Genomic DNA, 26,373 nt, shown 5'->3' with positions numbered 1-26,373 from the left:
TAACCAATCTTGTATCGAAGGCACCTCTGCCCCTTTCATAGCTGCCAAGTTTTCCCTTTTCTCGCGAGGAAGCCTATTCAGCATAAGGGAAAATCCCTTTAAAAAAGGGATAACTTGGCAGCTATGGCCCCTTTCCACTTTTGTGCTATTGTTATCCTTGCTGCAGCTGCTGCGTATAATAATACATTTCTCTTCTCTTTGGGTATATTCTCTGGTAGAGAAATAATTCCGTGGTTTTTTTTCAAATTTTATTTTTAAAATATTTTTCAATTTCTCATAAATTTTGTCCCAAAATTCTTGTATTTTTTGCAGTGCCACCAGCAATGCATGAGTGTACCTATCTTATCTTGACATTTCCAACATTTGTTGGATCCTGTCTTGTATATTCTATGTAGTTTTTCAGGGGTTAGGTGCCACCTGTATGTCATCTTTAGCATGTTTTCCTTTATTGCCGTCCATGCTGTGAATCTCATGCTTTCATTCCAGAGTCTTTCCCATTGTATGCTGTATATAATTCTACCAATATCCTGCGCCCACTTCACCATTGTATTTTTTACTACCTCATCCTTTAAATTCCATTCTAACAAAAATTTATATAATTTGGTAATTTGTTTATCCCCATTTTCAATTAATATTTCTTGTAGTTTTGATTTTCCCTCTTGGAATCCCACTTTCTTATGACATTGGAAAAGACTCTGGACCTGGTTGTAGTGGAGCCAGCTTGCACATTCTTTTTTAACCTCTTCATATGGTTTCAATAGATAGCTCCCCTCTTCTTTCCTAACTATCTCTTGATATGTACTCCATTTCCCCTCTTTTCCCCCTCTATTTATGGCTGTCATCTCAAGTGGAGAGGCCCACCAGGGTGTTTTCGGTTCTAAAATTTTTTTATTCTCTTCCCAAACTCTCAATAATGATCTTTTTATAATGTGATCTGTAAATTCTTTATAATTTCTCTCCCTCTCCTTCACCAGGTAGGTGTGCCAGCTCAGCGCATTCCTAAAGCCTTCCAACTCCAACATAGACTTGTTGCTGCATAGTAAATTTTGAGATCTGGCACTCCCCAACCTCCTCTTTCTTTGGCGTCTGTTAAGAGCCTATATTGGATCCTCGGTTTTTTGTTTCCCCAGATAAATTTACTTAATTCCTTCCTCCATTGTTCAAAAATTTCAGTTCTTCCAATTATAGGCAACATTTGAAAGAGAAAGAGAAATTTAGGTAAAATTGCCATTTTTATGGTGGCTATTCTCCCTGACATTGAAAAATTTAAATTCCCCCATTTTTCTAAATCTTTTTTGACTTGCTTCCAGACCTTCCCATAGTTTTCTTCATATAAATTTACATTATTTGATGTTAAAATTATTCCTAGATACTTTACCTTTTCAACTATTCCCCATTTTAATATCCTTTTCGCATCCTCTAATTCTTTTCCTTACATATTTTTAGTGATTATTTTTGTCTTTTCTTTATTGATTTTTAGCCCTGCAATTTCTCCATATTTTTCCAATTTTTCCTCCAAGAACGGGATTGAATTTGTTGGGTCTTCCAATATAATCACAATGTCATCAGCGAATGCTCTGATTTTAAATATACTATTTTTAACTACTAGCCCTTTTATATTATCATCTTCTTTTATATCTTTAATAAGACACTCTATCGCCAATACAAAAAGTAGAGGCGATAGTGGGCATCCTTGTCAAGTCCCTTTACTAATTTTCAGATCTTCCAGTATCTCCCCATTGATTATCAATTTGCATTTCTAGTGCAGAAAGTATTGATCTGATGTGCAGAGATCTTTCCTATTCTAATTAATTCAAGAGGGTTCTGGAAGCTTCTCTGTGTGAAAGAAACAAGCAGAAGGTTCATGATGTTTGGGTTATTCCTTCAGAGAAGCTGAGTACAGCTGGCTTATACTGGTCCTGTTATCTTTTTCAGTCAAGGTCATGCTGACTATAAAAGTAAGGCCAGAAGGAGCTTGGGTTTCACTTTGCTCTATCTCTTTTCCTTCTGTACACAGCATGCTTAGTGTTAAGGTTTAGACTTGTCATAAGTTATTGTAAGTTTAAGTTAAGTCTGCTACAACTGGATTTCTTATGGACAGTGCCAATCCTGAATGTATTGGATTTGTGACTATTATGCTCATTTGCCTTCAGTAGCAGTAGCTCTGCCGGATGAAATACAATTGCCTCTGGTCTTTTTTTTTCTTCTTTTTTTAAATCCTGCAACGTTTTTAAGTTGTTACTCTGCCAACTAGACAATGGAATCTACACTGGATCAATATTGAGTAGGATTCCATGACAGTAACGCCATGATTTTGCAGTCTAGACTGAAGTCCAGGATAGAAATAAGATAAGGATGCATGCAGCTCTTGCCATTCGCACTAGCTTTGTCCACCTCAAGCCATACAAGCCAAGATACTTAAAAGAGTGTAGGTCTTCAAAACCAAATGCAAAGAACATCACTGAGCTGCACCTACCTTTTTCTGACCATGGCTTGGTATAATAGCTTCTCCTGAAACTTGAGTAGGTTGTTGTGGATCCGCGCTCAAAGATGGGATCATTATCTTCCACCACACATTGCCCTTTTGTCCTTAAAACTTCTACGGTTAAGCTAAATGTGAAATCGAGAGATATTATAATACAAAAGAAATGCTCCAAGAAAATTGTGTGAATAAATAGTGAGGACCAATTGATTCCCACCTCAAATTTACAAGAATTTCGGCTCTTACTAGCAAACACTTTAATGAACAGCTTACAGTTTTTCAGTGAACTCCAGTATGGCCTTAAGTTATCATTCCCTGCCAATATGAATATAGTTCACTAATCCAGCAACAATTAAGCTCAATTTGAGAAACAAGAGACCTTAAGAGTTCCAGGGCCCAGAAAAGGAAGGAATTAAGGCAAGAATTGGTATCTAAGTGGTGCAGCAGCCTTCTTAAAGTGCTGGTCTTAGCCAAGGTGGAAGTACTATTTCAGCTTTGCCCCAGGCAGCAAAATATATTGAGCCAACACTGAGAAATTCTGCAAATGTTTGTTCTTCTCCTAAAGCAGATACAAATTGACAAAACCTAACCTTTCTTCATCGAGAATAATAGAACCATCTTCCGCAACCTTTACTCGAGGTACAAGAAGGGGGCCATCATCATCATCATCTCCCCCTTCTTCTTCATCATCATCTTCCTCATTTTCACTTTCAAGAATGATTTCAGGCCTGAAATTGGAAGAGATAACAGTTTAAGTAACAGGGAACTTTCTTCATATTTCCTTTTCAAATAAAAATTCTTTTCTATGGCCCAAGCACTTATCAGTTACTTCTAACCATGGCACTAAAACAACTGTCATTATACTGTACACCTTTTTCCAGAAGACTGTAATCAGTGTAATGTGTTCTTGCACATACACTTTAAATAGGCATATATTTTAAATAGGCTGTTGAGAGCCAGCATCCACTAGCAGATGAGAAAGTCCAATAAATAAATAAATCACAATCCTAACCCACTCCTCTGATGTACTAATATTCCTCTTGCTGCCATCAACCATGGTATTATTTCTGTACTAACCCTGGGGACTCCTAAACCAGCATTTGAAATCAAGAATCAAATGCTGGGTTAGGACTTAAGGTTAAACATGGTTAATGTCAGTGGAGGAAAAAGGTGGTATCCAATTTTGGTAACCCACTTGCACACAAGACTTCTGCTGAGATTTTCTTGCCCACAACTGTTAAAGGCAGTGCAGATAAGGTATAGTGAGTTTCCATGTGAGAGGGAAGAGGCTTGGGGAACCCATGTACCCAAGAACACAAGATGTTCTTGGTCTTAGCTAGGATTATGTCTAAACTGGTCCTGGCAGAGTTTTACCATGTAGGTAATTTATTACAATACACTGCCCAAAGTAGTATATCTTCAAGTAAAAGAAAAATGTCTGGGATTATAATCCTTTGAGCAGATTAGATTATAATCTTTAGAGCAATAATTCAATACTACTAAAATATTTTTCATACAAATCCCTCTGTGCTAAATTATTGCACAGATCACTAATTCTATTTGAAAGAAGGGACAAAAAAATTACTCTTTTGCTTGAGTCACTGTAGAAGGCTTTTCGGATTTCTTTTCTTCCACCAGTGAAGATCTATTAAATATAAAAAACACAATTCTCATTAACCATTTATTAAAATAAAATTTGAAGACAGCAACTCCTGCAGTTTACCTGTGTGATTTACCATCCTACTCAGAGCACACTTTAATGTGAAATATTAGGTTTTTAATTGGTTAATTCACACAAACTTCAGTGGGATTGGGGAAAATGTATCTATGTGATTTATTGGTTATCAGAACAAGACAACTATGAATTATTTAGAAATCTAATTGCTTAAAATTCCTTTATTATGAGCCCTGATGTTTTCCTATGGACAACAGAGAACACTGATATTATTTAAAGCAACTTAACAAGGAATCTCAAATTTTAAACAAGCCCTGAAAGTGAAAAGGAGGAGGCCTAGGTATCTTAAAGGAAGGATAAAATGAAGACATAACAAATATATAAAAACAATTTACATTTACAATAAAAAAGAAAATGTATACTTACTTCATCGGATTGTTTTCAGGCAGATAGTATATGAAGTCCCTCATAACCATTTTTGAACGATCTTCTGGCATGCTTTTTTCAATTACTGGGTATTTGTATTTCTGTTGTTGCTAGACACAAAAATTAACATTCATATGAGTTTGATAGGGTTTTAGACTTAATCAGCTTTCTTATGGGGAGTCTATATGTTAAAATCAAGTTCATATATTTCGTAACAAATATATAAGCAAAGACTTTTCTTATTTAGACAGATCCATGACAACTTGCTCTTTTTCTAAGTGACCTTGTGGGAGCTTTTGATTAACCTTAATTGACTGCTCATTTTAATGTTATTTTTTACTGGAGTAATTGCAACTACTCTGTTTTAATTGTATGTATTGTTTTCTTTTAATATGATTATTTCTATTTGTTTTTATAATAGTCTAAGCTGCCTTAGGCACTGAATGCAGAAAGGCAGTGTATATGTTTCAGTAATAAATAATAATAAGAAATAATAATAATAATAATAATAATTTATTACTTATACCCCACTCATCTGGCTGGGTTTCCCCAGTCACTCTGGGCGGCTTCCAACTGGAGATTAAAAATAATGTACATTAAAACATCAGTCGTTAAAAAACTTCCCTAAACAGGGCTGCCTTCATAACTAGAGCATGCCCCACTCTGGCGAGACAGTCCACGGGCAGGTAGGGTCTCAGCCTGCATACCAGATGGAGCTGGTAGACAGCTGCCCTGGACACAGAATTGACCTGCGCCTCCATGGACAGCTGTGAGTCCAAAATGACTCCCAGACTGAGCACCTGCTCATTCAGGGGTACAGTTACCCCATTCAGGACCAGGGAGTCCCAACCCCAACCCCCACCCACCCCCTGTCATTAAGTAGGCTTGATGAAGAGCCCTCACCAGTGTTTGACTGCATTTGACTGGAGTTTTCCTCCACTTGTGTTGAAACCATCTCACTTAGCTTGTTTCCTTGCCCTAAGCTCTGCTGTGAACCAGTAAGCCAAAAAGGCTCCACAAAGATGGGGAGGAACTCAAGAGTGATCATGGCAACCCATTCAGATGTTCCTGAGGTCAGCTAGGGCTTCGACAACAGTGCCAGATATATCAGCCAGAAAATCCTCCAAAGTCACCTGGAAACTGATTGGATCCATCAGACTCCAAGGGCAGACTATCCTAACAGGTCCCCCTACATTCCGTTTTAAAAGGCAGCACGCTTTATTTAAAAATCTTATTTCATGTGATGCCACCTTCTAAAGAGAGGCACTAACCAGTTCCATTATATCATTTCACATTCAGAGCATACTATACAACCATGATAATCTTACAAAAATACATCCCACAGATACAAGCAAAGCTCAATGTCTGCTGGCCATTAAGCTACTAAATCCGGCAGGCTAATAAGTGAGCTTCCAGGTGTTGTTGAACTATACCGTCCATCAACTCCAATCAGCATGGCCGAGCATCAAGGGTGATGGGAGTTAGTACAGTACTACAACATTTGCAGGGCCATAATTTCCTTATCCCTATTATAAATTGATGTTGCTGAGGGTCACACCAGCTTTTACCTTTAAAAACTGGAAACCTTTAGCAAACTACCTTTTATAGGGAAGCATCATATCATGACATCAAGAGCTTCCACATCTCTTGTGGAAGTGGCAAAATGCATGCTTTGAATGCTAATCTCCAGGTAAGACTACATAAATCTCCTATCCAAAGCCCTAGAAAATCAGGGTAGAGACAATCAAATGCCAAATTTGATTTAGTATGACTTCTCTGCAGAAATCAGGCTATATGCTCTTTCTATTACTTTCCCCTCTTCCTCATAACCAAAACTCTTAAGTGTTGTTATACCTTCTCTTTCTTCAACTCTTCCTTTAGCATCTTCCTTAGCTTCTGAGCTTTGATTATTTTCTCACGATCAGAACATATTCTTTTCTCTTTGGCTGGAATACATTTTGAGTGTGGTATTTCTTCTTGAATCAGACTTTCCTGTGTTGGTCTCTCTTTGAGGGGTGAGGATGTGTTCTTCTGCAGGGCTTCATCGCTTCTTTGACCTGTTACACATGCATTTGGCATGGACTTTTTGAATGGAGAGAACTGTGGTACTTGGGGAACAGGAGTTTTCTTTTCAGGAAGTATGGGAGACTTCGGGGAATTCTCCACATTGGTCTTCTCAGAAGCCGGCAAGTCCTTCTGAAGTGGAGGGTTACAAATAACAGGAGATTGAGGTACTTGCTTTTGAGAACATTTTGATGCTGAAGTGGCAACTCGTTGTGTGGATAGTGGTGCAACTCGTGGTTTAGCAAGATTAGGCATAGTAGATATTCGTTTTCTTCTCTGCAGAAGTGTCTCTGCATGTCTACTACAATCTCCATCACCACTAGCGTTGGTCTTTTCATTTCTGGAAGATTAAAAGAGAGAAAGCTGTCATATTTCTAAAAATTGTAATCAAGGCTGTTTTAAAAATGAATAAATGCGCTATATTCCCACAAAGCCAATCACATCATATTACGAGTTTATTTTTGAAAATGCTTATTCTGATTAGACATAAAAATTAAAGCAAAAAATATATTACATTATATCTACTTAGAATATAGATGGCTAGAGTCCCACATACAGCTCACTGTTAGCATTCTAGTATTTATATTAACTGATACATTCAGTCATCACTTTCCATAAGAAGATATTTCTAACTGACTTACTAATACATAATAATACAAAAAAGGTTAACAATAATTTTTAAAAACCAAATATATAGAAAAATGCAACAGAACAAAATTTATAAGGGTGCTCATCCCACAATAACTATAAAAAATAACTCTTACCCCATATCACTAAAAGGTGATAAACACCATAAAATAGGCACAGCACAGAACAATCCAAATTAATGACCAAAAGTTTGAACACCTAAAAGCTGGGAATGACAGCCGCATATATAACTAATATATTTCTATATTATCATTGTACTATGGTATAATATACATTGCATATTATTATTAGGGAAGATGTAGCTAAACTTGTGGTCTTGTAGACGCTATTAAACTACAAGTCCCACCAGCCCAGCCACTATGGCATAAGATGAGAGATCATGGGGCCATTCAGCAACAACTTGAAGGTCATGACTTGTCTACCTTTGTTTCTGGAACCAGGAGAGAGCAATTAATTCAAATCTAGAGTTATCCCTCTTCATCACAGTCAACCAAAGAATGTACAGTATATTGCAAATTCTCCCCACACCTGCAGTACAGTACACAAATTTGGTAGCACCACAATCACTGTCTAGTAATGTCAGCTATAATTTCGACTACTCCCTTAAGCCCCGGAATCACAGACACACACACCACTCTAAAGCAGATTCAAAGTCATGCTGGTTAAAAGGGAGGGGGAATGAAATAATAGACGATTGTGCACTTGCGCGCTTTGAGGGTTTGTGACAATCAAAGAGGTATATAAATCTTCTGAAATAAAAACAAAAAGACGCCGAGCTGGTTCAGCATTCTGGCGATCCCCAGCTACACGTGTGTAGTGACTCCAGATAAAAGCGCCGCATTGTGTCCCACTCCAGGCGACGTGAAGCACCGGCCTTTGCGAGGGGTTCCTTTACAGGCGCAGGTCTCTCAAAAAAGAGCTTTTTGAGCTCCTGCTCATCTCATGAAACGGGCTCCTTTTATTTTGTGGAGAAAGGAAGCGCGCAGCCTACAGCCAAAGGCGAAGCTTACCCCTCGGGGCTGCTGCTGCCGCCGCCGCCGCCGTCCTGCTGCAGGTTTCCGGCAGCGCCCGACGGGAGAGCCGAGGCAGCCGCATCCTCCGAAGAGCAGGGGGCAGATGCCGAGCTGGGCTGTGGACCGGGGTCCGGGGCCGCGGCGACGCCTGAGGGGCTGCGGCTGCCCCTGGGGTTGCTGCCCCTTGCCGCCGCCGCCGCCGCCGGTCTCACGTTGGGCTTCACATTAAACCTGGCGCGGCGGAACATGGCGCCGTGAAAGGGAACCGCCAACTCTCGCTAAAGCCCACCGTCTCCTTTTTCCTCCGGCCGCCGAGGCCGCCGCATGTCACCGGCCTCGCTCGGCCCAAGCCCAGCTCCCCGCCCTTCCTCTCCGACTCTTGCGGGTGGGGGGGGCCTGTCAGCTGCTCCAGGGACGGCGCGCGGCGTGGCGTCATCACTCTGCGACAAAACAGGAACATCACCTGGGCAGCGAGGACACGGACACCCGCCTGAAACGCAGGAGATCGTCGCGTGTTCTTGTCGAATTTGCCTTGAACTTGACTTGCACGAGGAGAAGGAAGGCGGCTAGTTTATTAGCCCAGTGCATTCGTAGTGATTCCCGGCTTGGCGGCTCTTGCCTCGTGAAGTCCACATCCCGAGGAAGGCATCCGGAGACCGGTGTTTTGTTGAAGAAGTGTGCATGCACACGAAAGCTCATACCAAAATATAAACTTAGTTGGTCTTTAAGGTGCTACTGAAGGAATTTTTTTATTTTGCTTCGACTCAGACCAACACGGCTACCTACCTGTAACTTGTTGACCTCAGTTGGATTTTAAATGTTAGTGTTTTCCTAGAGCGGATATTCTTTGAAAAGGTAATTTCACGTTGTACGTTTCCGAGCACATTTCAAAAGTGTGGGTGCTGACCTTTAAAGCCCTAAACGGCCTTGGCCCATTATATCTGAAGGAGCGTCTCCAGCCCCATAGTTTAGCTCAGACACTGAGGTCCAGCGCCCAGGGCCTCCTGGCTGTTCCCACACTGCGAAAAGTGGAGCTGCAGGGAACCAGGCAGACCTTCTCAGTAGTAGAAGAGGAGGAGGAGGAGGAGGAGTTTGGATTTGATATCCCGCTTTATCACTACCCGAATGAGTCAATATACTGAGCTATAGATATGAAAAGGAATGCATCAGCAGAAAAGTAGTGCAAATGCAGTGCTTTATATAACTATGGAACATGGCATTATTATACTGTTGGTTCCAAAAAGACGCAACCGTATCTTGGACTGCAGCTCTCCACCCATTTTTATGATGGTGTCTTAATGAGTTCAACCTATACTTTTTCAAATCAAGCTAACCAAACCATGATGGGATTTATGATGTTGTTTAGTCGTATCCAGAGCACGCTATGCCAAAAAACATCCACAGAGACCACATCCTTATTTTACTTACCGGCAAAAATGGTATTTCAGAAAAATGGCCCAGAGCGCCAGCTTCCAAACGAACCAAACCAATCAAATTCACAAGTCACATTGGAACAGGTGAGAATGATGCAGTAAGCCACAAGAAGTCCACAGAAACCACATCCTCATTCCTGTTCTAAGCAATAAACAATATTGCAGAAGAACAGTCAGGAACACCCAACTTCTGAGTAGCTAAACCAATCAAATTCATGCCACATTGGGCAATGTGGTTCCAAACAACTAGCACACCGTTTTGCGGCTTAGTGCTCATTCATATCGGTTTTGATCTGACCTACAAATGATACTGGGCAATAAATGGTATCAGAATGTACAGTACTTTTTGCTTAAGCTTTGTGACTGCATCAATTCTATCCATTAGTGTGACCTGTGAATTTGGTTGATTTGAGGACCCATAGGAGTTGGTTCTGTTCAGATGAGTTCTGGATGTGAAGGGGTGTCAATAAAAGTATAAAATTGTAATGCATTTGTTGTTGTTGTTCCTTGCCTTTTTTGTTGACATATTACATCAATACAACAGAAATATGCAAATATACATGGTAGAATTCAACCACTGGAAGTGACCAAACAAGTGGTTTATCTCAAAATACATCCCCCAGTTTTGGATATAGATTATAATTTAAAAAGCAGCCTTATCCTCCCAGACTTCTTTAAAGTCCCCATAATTTCAGATGAATCACGGGTAAGTGCATCGAACTCAGTGGGGCTTCTGAAAACAGGAATATCCGTTCATTTTATTTCCATCCCGCCTTTTAGGGCAAGATCCTCGCATCCAATTTGAAACCTGGAGATCGTGTAGCAACATAGCTGCCAAGTTTTCCCTTTTCTCGCGAGGAAGCCTATTCAGCATAAGGGAAAATCCCTTTAAAAAAGGGAGAACTTGGCAGCTATGTGTAGCAATCATATCCCGCACGTGCCGGGAAGTAGCGGTATTGACATCCCAACCATACGCGTTAACTCGGAAGCAAGCTCCACTGACTGAGCCACTCTCCCGCGTAACGCGCGCGCAGCGTCTCAGCTTCAACTCGCGCAGCAGATACGAGGCAACGAGGCCCGATCGGTGGGTTTTGCGCGCGCGCGCGCAGTAAGGGCACCGCCACCGCGGGACCGGCTCAAGAAGCGTGGCTGGGAACGGGAAAGGCGGCGACGTGCGGCCTGACGTCACAGAGGCGGCCCCTTACATAAGGAGCACAACAGCGGGCGGGGCGCGCAGAAGGTTCTGGCAGTTGGAGCGGATAGCGGGGTTGTTGCTGTTGGTGCGCGTAACGGTCGTCGCCGCTGGGGTTATTGTTTTGCCATGGCCCGTAAGTATGCGGCGTGGGCGGCCCCTTCGCCCGCCACCGCCATGCTGATGGCCTTCCCTCGCCAGTTGGGACTTGTATAATTGGCGGCGGCGGCCTGGGGCCGAAACGGGCCTTGCGGGGACCGTAGGCCAGCCGTGGGTTGCCTCTCCCGTGTTGTGGTCCCTGTAGACAGGCAATTGTAAAGTCGCCTCAGAAACCTTGGTAGTTTCGCTTGCGACCCTCTTTGTCTGGGGAAGAAGCCCCCGTTGACGTCAGTAGAGCTTGTTCCCGAGTAGACCTGGCGAGGGCTGCTGCGCTGCCTGAGAGGCCGGTCGAGCGTGGACGGGCAGCAGCCGCCCTTGTGTCTGTCTGTTGGGGTGAACGGGGACTCTCCTTGGAGGGAAGCGCTTCTCTTTTAAGAGGAAGCCATAGGAAAGGCTGGCCTGAGAAAGCGCAACTCTTGTTTTCCTTCCTCGACCGGGGAAACAACATGCTCTTTGTAAGCAGGATACGTCCCTGCTGCGCTCGCGTTACTGTCTCCCCTATTCGGAATGAGCCGTGTGAAAGGGCCCTTTTCACGAATCTGGCGCCACAAACTGCCTTCCCCGAGTGGAGAGAGCTAGCGGTGACGCTCGGTGTCCCGCGGGTGAATGCTGAATATGCCTCAGTAGTTGAATGTTTGCACTATGCGGGCTGTATTGTATTTTCAAACTGCAGCATAACTTTTTGGAAACAGCTGCGGCGCCGACTTCAGTTTCCAGTGACTTCAAACTGAAACAAAAGATGCTGCTCAGTGTGTTTAATTTCTATATAGGAGCGTTCCGATTTGTTTCCTCAGCGGGAACTAAGTTTTGCTGAGAGCTTCATTGTGTGCAGGCTTACTTGGAAACGAGGTCCCTTAAGTTCATTCCCCCGAAGGTGGTTCCTAGTTCCTAATTCAGCACAGAGAGAAGCTGCCGGGATAAAATGTCTATATGGTTACAGCTTCACTGACACCAGAAACAATAATTCAAGCAGTATATAGTGCCAGCAGAGCTGTAGAGTTATCTGGTTCATATTTTCTGACTAGGAGTTGGACCTTAAACACCTGGCTGATATTCTGTATTTATTTTGCCTTTTAGAATAGTGTGCATAAACTTTGCTGAATGAAACAACTGTATGTTGATGTTTACCATATGATTGCATTACTTTCAAAGAGCTCAGGGTGGCATACATAGTTATTGTCCAATCTGTATCCTTGCAACAAATAAAGGCAGTCATGAGGCTGATTGTGCCTGTGCAATTGTTTGCTGAATTGATTTAGTTTTAGAGCTTGCATGATTCTCTGCATCAAGGAAATATGTGGATGGAATTCAACAAAATTGAGTATTAATGGGCATAAGAAGCCAGCTTGCCACTTGGTGCACACTTGACAGAGAGCCACAGCCAGTCTCCTGAGCAACTAGCAAGCATAGTTGTCAAACTCATTGTGCTTCACATGGCTGAGCATACAGAAAGTAGATTTTGAACTTTATAATAAATGTGAGTAGCAGCCCATTAATGGTATCGAGTTTTGAGAACTATAGAAGATTTCATTTTGATAAGATGTGAGGTATAAAAAGTAATGATTTGGTGTGAAATTTGGCTGAAGTGTATGTAAACTGTACTGCAGTGCTCAAACTTTTTCTACTACAGAATTAGTTGTTGTGGCATAGAGGTTGTTTTTTATTTATTTGTTCAACTTATTAGCTGCTTGTCACCCAAAGGTCTCCAAGCAACTTGCAGCAAAATTATATACACGCACACATATTTCATATTGGGGATCCATGGCATCAAAAGACTACCTAAAGGGCATCGATACCAGTGCTGTTCAAGTTCTTGTCAACATGTATATGCAGTAGCCCACTTTGGTTGGGAACTATCCAGCTTGTAGGCTAAGGTGTCACCATGTTATTGGATTTAGCACATTCCTTTGCAAGCCAGCTTGAATACTTGCCCACTTGATTGGATTTCAAACTACCTGGGCAAGCTAAGTATTTCCTTGGTGACTGGCACTTATCAAAGCCACACTTCGTTGGGAATATCGGCTGTACTGTGGACTGCGTAGTTGGGAACTCAGTAGTGCAGCTGATCCAACAGGGTTTGCCTACAAGCCTCATTTACCAAAGAGCAGTCAAAGTGTGGTACTTTTAACATAGTGTAAAGGGGAAAATTTGGATTATCGGCAGCAGGATTTACTATTGTGCAACTAAGAGATGGACAATCTTTGGCTCTATTCGTCAAAAATAGGTACTGGTAACTAGCATAAAGCCTAACTCTTAAAACTGTTCCAACTTTAGGTGGGAACCAGCGTGAACTCGCCCGCCAAAAGAACATGAAGAAAAACCAAGAACTAAATAAAGGAAAAAGAAAAGAGGATACTCTGTCGGCTTCTCAAAGGAAACAGAGGTATGTTTGCATAGCAATATCTGACAACCCACATACCCTGGTGCATATATAAGTAGTGTAAAATTCTGCCTCAGAATGCTTAAATATAAAATATAATTTCTGTACTGTGGCCCTGTCTTAGACTGAAAAATTATATTTAATGTTTGGGAAGCTAACTTAATGTGTTTAGGCTTGCATTTGGCTATTTGGAATGGATACAGCCTTACTGTAATTGAAGTGGGGGGGCGGAGTTTAGAATTTAGAACTATAACACCGAACTTTTAAAAATTGAGAACTAACATTGTTCAACAGGACTTCTTATTCTTCCCCCTTGTGTGCTCCAAAATCCATTCTAGAGGGTTGGGGGATTTTTGAGGAAGGTGAGAAACCAAAACTCTTGTTGCCCTGAAAAATATTCATTGTTTCCACTAAACATCATCTTTTCTTTTCCAGAGACTCCGAAATTATGCAGCAAAAGCAGAAAGCAGCTAATGAGAAGAAAACTCTTCAGACAGGAACAAAATAATCTGTGGTTGCATGAAGGACCTAATAATGCTGCAGTGCATCTCAGAATAATAGGGCCTAAGCAAAGACATATTTGTAAAAGTGGCCAGCCATTAAATGGTTAATGTTTATCTTCTACAAGCTCATTTGTCCAGTATGCATTTATTTTAGAATGTCTGATTAGTAGAGTGCATTTGCAACTGACTTGGCTTTAACTGAAATACTAGAAATAGTTCCAGTAAAATTGGATTCAAAGTTCCCTTTGCATGTCTACTAGTAATGATAGCAGTGGATTGACTGCAGTTTTCATTGTTAAGTGTTGGCTTGGTAAATGACTTCTGTGACTGTACCAGTTATTAAATATGCAAATAGACTGAGAATCCTGTCTGGCAGCCCAACAGCATTCAAAAACAATACCACTTTTAAAAGCCCAGGTCTCTGTTCTTGCTTTCCACTTTGTAAAGCTCAGCTGTAAAGTTAACCATAAATTATTTTTACAATAAAAGGTTGCATGAAGTACTGCCTAAGTTGGAAATGGGTACACCAGACAGTTATAATAGCTTTTCCATTGTTTCTGACACGTTTGACACAATTCAGAGGGTTCTTAGTCTTATCAGCACAACTTTTCCATTGTGTTTCAGTTGCAGCCTGAATACTTAATGCAATTCTTCAACTGCTAAGCAAGATTCTCTAAATATATTACCTACTATGTATAACTGCAGCTTAAAATCTACTCTGAACTAAAATATAAAGAACCTTCTCTTTTGTCTAAAGCTTGGTTGATTATAAAAATGGCAGCCAAGAATAAGTCGCTTAGTTTTACTGCTTTTTTTAGGCCTGACTGTTTTCCATAGTGATGTTAAAGGTCTAGCAGAATTACGTATTTGACATTCATGGTTGTACTTCAGCTAGTGAGCAGGAACAAAAGCCTGTTGACCTGGGATTAAGCCAAATTATTCTTCTGTTCCCTGCTACTTCTCTTAAAAACAATAGAGCTCTGTGTAGCATATTAGCAGATTGGGATGGAGGCAGTCAGGGTGACCCTAACTCTGGTTTCAGAAAAGACACTGAAATCCAGCATACTAGATAAGTTGTTCTAGTACAACAAACAGCTCTAATACTTTGAGTTTTCTGTAACAGACTAAGCAACTGACCCCTTTGGAATTTTATCCAACATTCAGTGTCTTGGAGCAGTAGTATAGCAGTGTGTTAAATAAGGATGTTTATGAGTGCACTACTAGTTTGGTAAAAGTTTGGGAGGGGAGGAGAAGTTGGCTTGTAAGACATACTGGTGGTCTCAAGTAACTAAGTGATAGATGGTTCTCTAACACTGCTATCCCAAGGGAAGATGGATTAGCCATACCCACTTTGTGTGTGTAAATTAGAAATGTCCAGCTTTTTAAAAAGGTAAAGATAGCAGCCACCCTACTTCTACAGTCTTTCCTGGTGCTGTGCTGCTATAAGCTATGTTTTGGCTTGGTGTTGCATCCAAACCTAAGCTCATGATTTTATCTTTCATCAAACAAACCATAACATATAGCTAAGGTGTGTTCTATAGCTTACCACTTGTGGCTTGCCTCGAAGAGATATACCTGAACCCAGACTCTTGCTTTAATGATCAGACAAGTCATGCCTGCAATTGCAACAGCAGAACTGGAGAAGCAAGGCAACAACTACTTTCTCTCTGGGGAAACTACATGTTCGCTCATTTGCTAGAGTTACCTATGAACTGCCCTCTTGTCTTGCCATAGGCAAGGTGGTTCTTTTAAAATGAGATTCAGAAGCAATACAAAATAGACAAGTGAGAAGATTAAAGGTTTTATTCTAAAACAGCAGGCAATGTATACGTACCAAGCCAACACTTCAATCTGCCACTTGGAAGCCCTCAAGAAGCAGTGAAGTGACTCCCCCAGGTAGCCTCAGTTTGCATGGCCTTGTGGCCAATCAGTCTGTGCATGAACTTCAAAGAAACTGCCTGAAATTGTTCAATTAAGGCAGCTGGGGGGGGGGCTTCACCTCCTCCCAAGTTCTCAGGACCTTAAAGACTGTTCTCACACCATATAAAAAAAACTTAACGAGGGAGGGAGGGGGAAGGGACAGGCAGGCAGGGCTCCATGTCAGACCATTAACTCCTTAATACATTTTTCCTTCCCGGATGCATTTCCCATACCCTTCTATTGGGATATGCAAAAATGAGCCTTAGGAAATTGAGCTGGGCAAGTAGCTGTGTATGCACCATGTATTGTACAAGCCATGCTTGCATCAATAGAAGGTTCAGTTTCTGTTAGTGATGCATTGGCTGTCAACTGTGATAGCTAAACACCAGTATTCCCTCCTAAAGTAATCACTCCCTTATTGATTTCATGTCTGTTTCCACACAGAGATAAACTCTGGAGCTGTATAATGATGGCAGTCTTAATCTTACCCATGTGGTGTAAGCTTTTACACTTAGCTTAGCTACAGGCTGTGTACAGGTTTGCAGAATGCTGCTGTTGAAAGTAAACATTTTTTAAAAAAACTTTGTAGGGTTTTAGGGCAGTGTACAGTCATAACAAAAAATACAATGAAACACATACAACCAATAGAATCCATTTATATCTGTTTATATGTTGCTGTAAACAGATGTTTACCTTGTGCTTGGAATGACAGCAACACTGGCACAAGGTAGCCTGCTCTGAGGAAGATGTTTCAAATTTAACAAGCCAACAGTGAAAATGATGCTTTTTAAGTACTATATATCTAAGAAAAGGAAGTACATGATGGAGAGCTTTAGTAGAAAAATAGAAGTACAAATGCTACTAAGACTTGAGATGTACATGGAAGAAATGTGGCTGACTTGATGAGCTCTAGTGCATCCCAAAACAGGATAGCACTTTCTATATTACTGTAGCTGTAACTGGATGAAAATGAAAAATGGGTCTGTTACCATCCATTGACTTGCCTGGCAATCAGAAAAAAAACATAGTTAATATAAAACAAGATGGCTAAGTAGGAAACTGGTCTTGGCAAACAATTTATATGGGAAGGTATTTTTGAAGGAAATAATAGGCTACTGTTCCCCATATATTGTACAAATACAAATTTGAGATCAACTACATTTTTTATTCTGCCTACTTTACTTAAATTTATTAAAGCATTTTTACCCTACACAGTGTTTCCATGTGCTGCTATGGTTCGCCAGAAGTGGCTTTGTCATGCTGGCCACATGACCTGGAAGCTGTATGCCGGCTCCCTTGGCCAATAACGCAAGATGAGCACCGCAACCCCAGAGTCGGTCACGACTGGATCTAATGGTCAGGGGTCCCTTTACCTTTACCCTACACCAGGGGTCCCCAGACTTAGCGGGCTTTGGGCCGGTGCCCACCGCGCCGACCGCGCGGCGGGCCAGAGGGAAGGGGAGTGCGCGCGCAGCGGGCCGGAGGGCGGGGGAGTGTGCGCCCGTGCGCATGCGCACACGCACACGGTCGGAAAAAATGTAGCTGTGCGCATGCGTATGGGCCTCCCCCGACCCAGAAGTGCATCGGAAATGACCTCTTCTGGGTCGGGAGAGTCCCACACGCATGCGCACAAAGGATTTTCGGCAATTTTTTGCCGATTTTGAAGATCGCCGCCGCGCCGTGCGCTGTAAGAGCGGGCGGTGGCAGCGGGCGGCGGGGGTCGTCGCGGGCCGGATTGGGAGGCCAATTGGGCCGCACCCGGCCCGGGGGCCGTAGTCTGGGGACCCCTGCCCTACACCTTAACTAAACACACTCCTAGATCAATTTTTTAAAAAGTCACTCTTTGGCCCCAGTTTAGCAATTCAAAAGATATACTGTATCACAAAATAAATTGCAAGGAAGAGAAGACTTGGTTCCTATGAACTGATTCCCTTGCCGCAGAGCACCTGGGTGGGAGATCTTGGGGAAAGGGACAACAAACACTGCTTAAATATTTCTGGTTCCATGTGGGAAGTATGTAATTTCTGTTCCAGTATTTGAGAACCTTTTGTAAGCTTCTTTGAGAGCTTCCTGGGACTATAAAGTGGATTATAAATTCTACAAATAGGTTCAGGAGCGAGGAGGACCCAGTAGAGATGTGGTTTATCAACATTGGATGACTTTGATGGCTCAATGTTCAGACTGAGGCAATAAGCATTGGAATATCAAGAGTCCCGTATAAATGCGGGCTGTTGTGTGTACAGTGGTACCTCAGATAATAATCTCTTCCGGTTGCCAGTCACTGTTTCGCTTTTATTAAAGCATGCTTTAATGTATTCCTCTCTAACATCCTTTTTCACAGATTTACCAAGGGTCGAGTCTTGGTTTTATGTTCATGTGACAATCGCTCGATTGAATCCCTTCAGCACATAGTGCTCATATGTCCCTTATATAGTGCTGCTCGGAAAACTATTGACTCCATTACTCCAAAAATCGTCTGGGTTCCCGACAGAGTTGCAGCTTGCCTTCCTATTGCAAGACTCAGATTCATGTATAACATTACAATTGGCAAAAAAAGTAACCTCCGTTTTGTCTTATAAGAGACGTAACGGATTGTTGTATACAATTTGAAATTGCTTTTATTCATTATATTTTTTTATTCCTAACTCATTCCTAAACCTGTATACCCTTTATGTTTTGTATTTTTTACCAATTGTTACTATTCCCGAGCATCTTGCTCGTTTTGTATGTTGTCGTATGTTTATGTTTTGTACTTTTATGAGCTTAAAGCTGAAATAAATTTGATTGCTTGTACCTCAGGTTAAGTACACAATTTGAACCGGAAGTCCGTACTTAACCTGAAGCTTACTTAACCTGAAGCGAGCTTTCCCATTGAAAGTAATGGAAAGTGGATTAATCCGTTCCAGATGATGAAAAACACCCCCTAAAACAGCAATTTAACACAAATTTTACTGTCTAACGAGACCACTGATCCATAAAATGAAGGCAATAATCTACGTACTGTACTATAAAATAAATAAGACAGTATTGTAGATTTTAAAAAATCTAATAATTACAGTGGTACCTCGGGTTAAGTAGTACTTAATTCACACCCTGAAAAGTACTTAATGCGAGCGGGAAGCACTGGCAGAGCGCTTCTGCGCGTGCGCGCGTGGCAGAATCCGGAAGTAAACACTTCTGGGTCCGCGGAGTACTTAACCTGAAAGTACTCAACCTGAAGCGTACTTAACCCGAGGTATGACTGCATTATCCCTTTACTCTGCATGTGGGCTTTCCTATGAAGTAAATATAGGGGAGCTTTCCCTCTTCGAATGTTGCTAGGCTACAACTCCCCATCCTCATCAACACTGATCGAACCATCTCAAGGTGATTGACGTATAACCTAATTAAAAAACACAAAACAACAACAACAAATACCTTTGGAACAATACCTCAAGCCCTAACAGGACAAGTCGTAACCCTGGCGAAGTCAACCCCGACCACTAAACTAGACTTGGTGGGGTTTGGTCTCCAACAATACCTGGAGGGCCACACCTTCCGTATATACGTTGATCGAAGGAAGGGCAGCTTTTTAATCCCTCGGTCTCGCTGCCCATCGTTGGAAACGGAATCCTGCACCAGACTCTCGTTGCGCAGCAAAAGCGAGGCTGCTACCTGTGGCATTCCCACCCCTTTCCCCGCCCCGCTTTTGTCGCAGGAAGGAGGAAGAGGCGGTCGCCGGGAAGAGCTTGAGGCCTCCTGGCCTGCAGGGGGCAGTAAGGCAATCTCCCCGGAGGCGGCTCCGAGGAGGTGGCGGCGCTCGCAAGAGGCCTTTGTCGGTGGAGCTCCGCACCCCCGGTCGCCGACTGATGACGTAGAGGCAAGAGGCCCTGTGGAAGAGCGCCTTCATCCCGGAGCCCTCATGGCTTCTTGCGGCGACGGCGAGGCGGTGCTGTTCAGACGCGGGGCCGGGCAGGTACTGGGGTAGGCCGGGCTTTTCATGGCCCTTCATAGGGTTTCGCTTTCCCTCCGTGGGGGCCGCTGTCGGCTGAGCGGGCGAGGCGAGGCCGCTACTCCCGCGTGAGGCGCTGCTCAGGAGGGACTCTTAGCTTCGCAGTTCAGCGGAGCGGATTCTGAGGGGAAAGGAGCTGCTTTTTTATTTTTTACTTTTACGAAGTAATAATGATAAATAAATAAGAATAAAATTGTACACCCCACCACCGAGACCATTCCATTGTAACTATCCAACCTCCCAAAACCTCTTGCGATGGTTTGACCCCTTTCCGTTTTAACAGTACAAATTCTACAAACGCCTTCCATATCTCCTCAAAATCATTTCTCCTGCATGTCCCCCGTCTTAACTTAATGGCACAGGTTAGAAAGTAACTGCTTAAGTAGGGTGAGCAAGAAGGTCGACCTGCTTCCAAAACGGAAGCAAGCAGTGGTATAGTAAGGTGAGTGGATTTAGTGGTCTCATTGGGGGTCTCTTCTTTAGATTGCACTGTGGACTAGGTTTCAGTCCACTTACCTGGTACTGTTGGGTTACATTGGGGGGAGGGCTCCTGTTCATTCTGCTGAGCGGGGTCTTGAATTTCTGCGCCAAAGGCTTGCCCTAGCAACTTCAACAAAAGCATGAGCTATGCACAAAGTATTGTAAAGCTGTCTCGGAATGCAACAAGTTTCACAACTAAGTTCTACATGCACAAGGGGATGCTTCTATTTGCACATGGCAACCAGTTATTGTAACCAGGGGAAAGCCACTTATGATGTGGCATGGCAATCAGTTATTCAAAGATGATTTAAGGAAAGGAAAGGAACCATGTGGCAGCTGCCTTTAAAATAAAAAGGAAACCTACAATTCTGTTTTGTCTCTACAGAGTGATGATTCTGATATATGGGATGATACAGCGCTCATAAAAGCATATGATAAAGCCGTTGCATCCTTCAAGGTAAAACATACTCTAGTTAATGACCCACCTGCTATGCAACATGTGAACTGCAAAACCTCAAGCTTGTATGGTGGCCACTCATTCTGATCCTGCACTGTCACCCCAAAGATAGGTGGATTGGAAGAAAGGGACAGAAGAAGATGGTTGCATTTTTCTTCTCTCAATATCCTTGTGGTTTTTAATAGCTGGGCTGAAAGCAGATAGCCCATAGGAACAGTTCTATGTTTATATGCTTGATATGTTTTGATTAATCAAATTTGGTGCAGTACATCATCATATCAAGTGATCTAGATGAAATATATGAATATTCAAGTAATAATTATTATATTACCGTGTTTCTCCAAAAATAAGACACCCTCTTTATTTTTCCTAAAAAAAAACACTATAGCTTATTTTCAGGGGATGTCTTATTTTTTTCCTCCTCCTGCTGCTGCAGCCGACATTGCTGCTGCGCCTATCACTATTATATTCGGGGTATGGCTTATATTCCTTGAATGCTTAAAAATCCTGCTACGGCTTATTTTATGGCTACGTCTTATTTTAGGAGAAACAGGGTAATACTAGTAAAAAAATAAAATACCAACAGCTGTGACATAGTTTAAGGAGTGAAGGGAGTTGGAAACCTGCAAAATAATTATTTTGTATCTTCTTTCCATCAGAATGCTTTGAAGAATGGTGACTGTTCAGAGCCTTTGGATAAAACAGAACAAAACGCTGGGACAAAAAGAAAAAATAATAAAAAGAACAAGAGTAGGAAGAAAAGTAATGCTGGACCACAGAAACAGGTGTTTTTGGGGGGAGGGGAACTGTGACAGGAGATAGTACTAAGAATGTTTTTAAAATCATGGAATTATGATCCTGTTTTTTCAAACATAAATACATGCTCCCATATACAAAAACCTAAAGTTTTTTCTTGTTGCACTTGAATTTTTACAGGGGAATAGTCTGGTTTTTGCAATGGCCTGTATTTTGCCTTTAGTTCAATTCAGGTGTTCCAGTTCTTAAAATGGGGAAATACTTTTTATTTAAGCAATAATAATGTATTTGCAATATTATGCTGCTGGAAAGTATTTTTAGGTAGTGCATCTGCAAAACTATTTAAAACAGAGGTGATAAAGGATGAAGTATAGTAGAGTGAGGAATAAATTCATAACACCACCAACTTAACTTTTTGTCCCCTTTCAATGCAGTGGAGAGTTAGTGATGCATGCAGTGCAGTTTGGTCTGAAGATGGCAACGTGTACCAAGCAACTATTAGCTCAATTAACTGGAAGAAAGGGACGTGTGTAGTTGTCTATACTGGATATGGAAATAAGGAAGAGCAAAATCTGTCAGATCTGCTACCACCAACGGATACTGAGGGAACAAATGAGAAAAGTGCTGCTGAGGTGAGGCCAAGTAGAAAATTTACACTTGACTGAAATGGGACAATTTATCATTGCTACATGTCTTTCCCCCTTCATGGATCACTGCCTTGTCGTGGCGAAGGGGCTTAAATAACTTAGAGAAGTTATGTTTTGACCAAACGTCAAAACATAGCCTGGCGTGCTATGGTCCATGGGGTCACGAAGAGTCGGACACGACTAAACGACTAAACAACAACAACAACAACACATGTCTTTCACAGCTCAGCAAAGTACAGTGTGTGAGGATTAAAGCTAAAGCAAATGAAATACAGGAATTTACCTTTTTCTGTGGGAGCTGAATTTAGTCCTGGGCCTCCTGCACATGATTTATTTCAGGGGTGGACAGCCAAGCCACATGAAACCCTCATAGCAAGTCTTTCTGCCTGTTTGCATAGCAATTTCTGATTGGGAGAAAATCTGCTGCCTGCTTTTTATAGAGCTTCTCTAAAGAGCACACAGAAAAATATTTGTAGTAAACAAACAACACAAAGGTTGGAGATGAAACTTGCTTGCAATTTCAGAATAAAAGGCAGCATTTCCACCCACCCACATTTCAGTGCTATCTCCATAGTTCTTGAGCCCAGCTGTATATTGGTCTAGTAGTAGCTTTAATCCCATTTACTTGAGCAACTGTTGTATATCCATAATACCACATGGCAAGCAGCTCAAATAGTGAGGTAAAACAAAAATTCTACTGGCTCCCTTTGCAAAAGATCGAAAGCATTTTGCTGTGTTTTCACCTTCTTGTGCTGCTTGTGGCAGGCTACTTCTGTTGCAACCAGGGAGTGGATGTGATTGTGCATATTTGAAGCATGTTAAAATGCTTCTAAGTAACGTCCAGTATTCATTTATTTTAATCCAAGCAGAGGACATAAGCAATAATCATTAAAAGGGCAGGCACGGATGAGAATATGTCAAAACGTAAGTAGAAATAGGGGAAAGATGAAAGTAGAGTTCCCAAAGGGCAGGTTCATAAAACCTTTTAACAGTTTGCATTCAAGAGGGTGTCTTTTGGAATGTCACAAAATCAGAACAGAAGAAAATGTTGTTTTTTGAGGTTTCATTAGTTATAGCTACGTATGGCTTGCAAATACTGGTTGCAAATTCCTAATTACTATTATTTTTCTAGAATGAAAATGAGACTCAGTATTCAACAGATGAAAGTGACATCTCATTCCGGTCACCTGGAAACAAATACAATCGTACTAAATCAGCACAGTGGAATTCTCACTTTCCTCCACCACCACCAGTACCAGGCCTTGGAAGGGTAGGCATAGTAGTAAATCTGAAAGACGTCCAATTACTATATGGTAGTGTTCCAGCTATTTAAAAGAGTAGTATTTTTACCTTTACAAGCAGAATTACAGGTGCCATTCTAGTCATGGATGCTTTTGTGAGATTTGGGGGTTGCTGTATCTTGCATGCTTAATTTTGCAAGCATTGGTATAATGAAGACCCTTTATTGTATTTTAAATTTCTCTTGTGTAGACTGGAATGAAATTCAGTGGACCTCCACCCTTTTTATCAGGCTGGCCTCCACCATTTCCATCAGGACCACCGGTGAGTGATGGGTAAAATGTGTGACAGTAAAGGGATACTCTTGTCACAAAAGGGAAAGTTAATAACCCAGACGCTGAATGGTACCACTTGAGCTGGGGATTTAAATAATGGAATGTCCCCCTACAATTATTATTTCCCTAGTTCAATTAAATTTGCATTAAGAATTGTTCTAAATGTTAGTAATGAACAATTGTTTCTTGTTCAATGTATTTAGAAGAAAAGGTAGTTAATCCAGTTGAGAAGTCTTTCATTTATCTTCTTAGTTGATACCACCTCCACCACCTTTCAGTCCAGATTCTCCTGATGACGACGAAGCTTTGGGAAGTATGTTAATCGCCTGGTATATGAGTGGCTATCACACTGGTTACTATCTGGTAAGAAACATACATCTTTTTCTGTACTAAAATGCAAGCAACTTGCCCAAGTCACCAATTAAGGCACTAACACTGCTTAAATAGGTTAATCTTTTGATTTGTGGCTGGTCAAAACCTGACAGATTACATAAAATAAATATTTCTGGAGCTCATTAAAGAGACATGGAACATTGTGGCTGACAGACTTGCACACATTTAATCTAGGAACAATTCTGCTGTGTGTTATCTTCCGATTATAGGGAGTGCCAGCTGATGCGCCTTCTCTTAACCAAAGACCTACTGAACTGCTTTTACCACTGTTATTAAGAATATTTAGATCATGGGTACCCTGTTTCTCATATTTTAAGACATACCCATAAAATAAGCCATAGCAGGATTTTTAAGCATTCAAGGAATGTAAGCCATACCCCGAAAATAAGACATAGTGATAGGCGCAGCAGCAATGCCGGCCGCGGCAGGAGGAGGAGGAAAAAAATAAGACATCCCTTGAAAATAAGCCATAGTGTGTTTTTTTGAGGAAAAAATAAATATAAGACGTGTCTTATAATATGAGAAACACGGTAGACAAACTAAGGCCCAGGGGCCAGATCCGGCCCAATCACCTGAATCCGGCCCGCGGACGGTCCGGGAATCAGCGTGTTTTTACATGCGTAAAATGTGTCCTTTTATTTAAAATGCATCTCTGGGTTATTTGTGGGGCATAGGAATTCGTTCTTTCCCCAAAAAAAACTATAGTCCGGTTCCCCACAAGGTCCCCTGCTCAAAAAGTTTGCTGACCCAATTTAGATAATCAGGTTGAGTGCAATATGATTTCCATCGCCAGTAATTTATAGGGCGGCAATATGAACAGGTCCTCTGTAACAACCCATTCTGTCTCCTGTATTGCACAGGGTTTAAAGCAGAGCCGCATGGAAGCTGCCTTGGGGAGACATGCCCACTCTAAGTAGCTGTTGTAAGTACTGCATTTTGTTTTAACTTTAACTTGCAATGGAGGGCAAGCTGAACTTAGTTTCATTTTGAAGGCACAAGATCAGCTTTGGGCTGGTGACTTTTTTTGCTTGTTGGGGAGATGGGGAAAGCACACCTTATGGTGTTTCTTTGGGAGCCCACAGAAAATAGGCTCCTGTAGCTAAATCAGTCCAGGGTTGCTGCAAAGGGGGGGGGGTCAAATACTAGAATGTGGCTTGTATGTGTATTTTCTCTGTAAAAGAGTGCATGTGTATGAGGGATGGATGGCTATCAGCATCAGATTTTTAAGTTTCCTCTATTTCTGATACATAGATCAGCTTTGATAGAACATAACCTTAGCATTGGCATGATATCTTCTAAAATGAATTTACTACCCCCCATGGTCTTTTTAAAACTAGGTTTAAAAAAATCCCCCATGAAGGAGGACATCCCAACTCTGTATTGGTCAGCAAAGAAGCTTTCAATGGTACCAGGATTACTGACTGGATAACTCAGAGAGGAATCTGACAGCAATGTTTTCATCATCATTAGCAAGATTTCTGAATGAATAGCCCTGTTTTTTTTTGCAAGGTGCCCGTATCTTGTTAATAATCAGGTACCTGTTCTGGACTAAGTGAACTGTTCTTCAAGTGAATCTGATTATTGGGACTTGCTTTGATTTGTAAAGCAATCTTTCAATTTGTAGAATATCTTCATTTCTAACTCTTCAGTGATGCCAAGTTGACTACACATTTAAACCTTAAACAAGGTCATCAGTTACACCATTCAACTGGTTTGTATTAGTGATCAATAAAATTATTTTTTCTCAACTTGCATTTGTATAATATGTCAATGGGTGGTGTTTATATTTAGAAAGCTTCTAGGTAATTTGTAAGTTACCAAACATCTTTTTACATTTTGTTGTGGGTGAAGATTACATCTCTGAGGGAATTGAACTTGAATTTTTATGCAATGATGTCTTTAGGTTGTTCAGCACACACCCATCTAGGTTAAAGATTTTGTTAGCAGGAAAACATAGCACTAATTTCAAAGCCAGAATGTAATAGTATTGCTAAATAAAATACCATACAAGATTATACTATTTAGGAAATACAACTACCCTTCATATCCTTAACCCTAGCTTATGAAAGTCTAGGTTACATATGGCAGTAGCTTCCCTCTCTCCTCTCCCTTGGGTCTTGAGTCTTTCAAATTTCAGTGGCACCCTGTGCAAGGCCAAAATTTGCTTTCCTCCCACCTCT

At 41.5% G+C, this 26,373-nt stretch overlaps 3 protein-coding genes across 5 annotated transcripts in view; 2 read left to right on the top strand and 1 right to left on the bottom strand.

The window, feature by feature from the left end:
• BDP1 (B double prime 1, subunit of RNA polymerase III transcription initiation factor IIIB) overlaps positions 1-8,697 on the bottom strand; it is a 47,916-nt gene extending 39,219 nt beyond the window's left edge. For all 3 annotated transcript variants that reach the window (XM_035099861.2, XM_035099862.2, XM_060280222.1), the window contains exons 1-6: positions 8,306-8,697; positions 6,438-6,987; positions 4,584-4,693; positions 4,068-4,127; positions 3,073-3,210; positions 2,477-2,610 (exon numbers count right to left, since the gene is read on the bottom strand). In XM_035099861.2, coding sequence (XP_034955752.2) covers positions 2,477-2,610; positions 3,073-3,210; positions 4,068-4,127; positions 4,584-4,693; positions 6,438-6,987; positions 8,306-8,556 — 1,243 coding nt within the window. In that variant the 5' untranslated portion in view covers positions 8,557-8,697. The remainder of the gene's footprint in view (positions 1-2,476; positions 2,611-3,072; positions 3,211-4,067; positions 4,128-4,583; positions 4,694-6,437; positions 6,988-8,305) is intronic.
• Positions 8,698-10,920: 2,223 nt separating this feature from the next.
• Positions 10,921-14,099, top strand: SERF1B (small EDRK-rich factor 1B). The gene is made up of 3 exons (XM_035100162.2): positions 10,921-11,069; positions 13,367-13,475; positions 13,908-14,099. The coding sequence occupies exons 1-3, from the start codon at positions 11,063-11,065 to the stop codon at positions 13,978-13,980; spliced, it is 189 nt and encodes a 62-aa protein (XP_034956053.1). The 5' UTR covers positions 10,921-11,062; the 3' UTR covers positions 13,981-14,099.
• Positions 14,100-19,705: 5,606 nt separating this feature from the next.
• Positions 19,706-25,941, top strand: LOC118076919 (survival of motor neuron protein). The gene is made up of 9 exons (XM_035100127.2): positions 19,706-19,850; positions 20,752-20,823; positions 21,483-21,608; positions 22,014-22,211; positions 23,359-23,496; positions 23,718-23,789; positions 24,053-24,163; positions 25,054-25,115; positions 25,531-25,941. The coding sequence occupies exons 1-8, from the start codon at positions 19,797-19,799 to the stop codon at positions 25,108-25,110; spliced, it is 828 nt and encodes a 275-aa protein (XP_034956018.2). The 5' UTR covers positions 19,706-19,796; the 3' UTR covers positions 25,111-25,115; positions 25,531-25,941.
• Positions 25,942-26,373: the final 432 nt, after the last annotated feature.

Source organism: Zootoca vivipara, chromosome 11, assembly GCF_963506605.1.
Source record: "Zootoca vivipara chromosome 11, rZooViv1.1, whole genome shotgun sequence".
Taxonomy (NCBI): Eukaryota; Metazoa; Chordata; class Lepidosauria; order Squamata; family Lacertidae; genus Zootoca; species Zootoca vivipara.
Note: the sequence above shows the minus strand (reverse complement) of the source record. Positions and strands in the feature narration are given on the sequence as shown.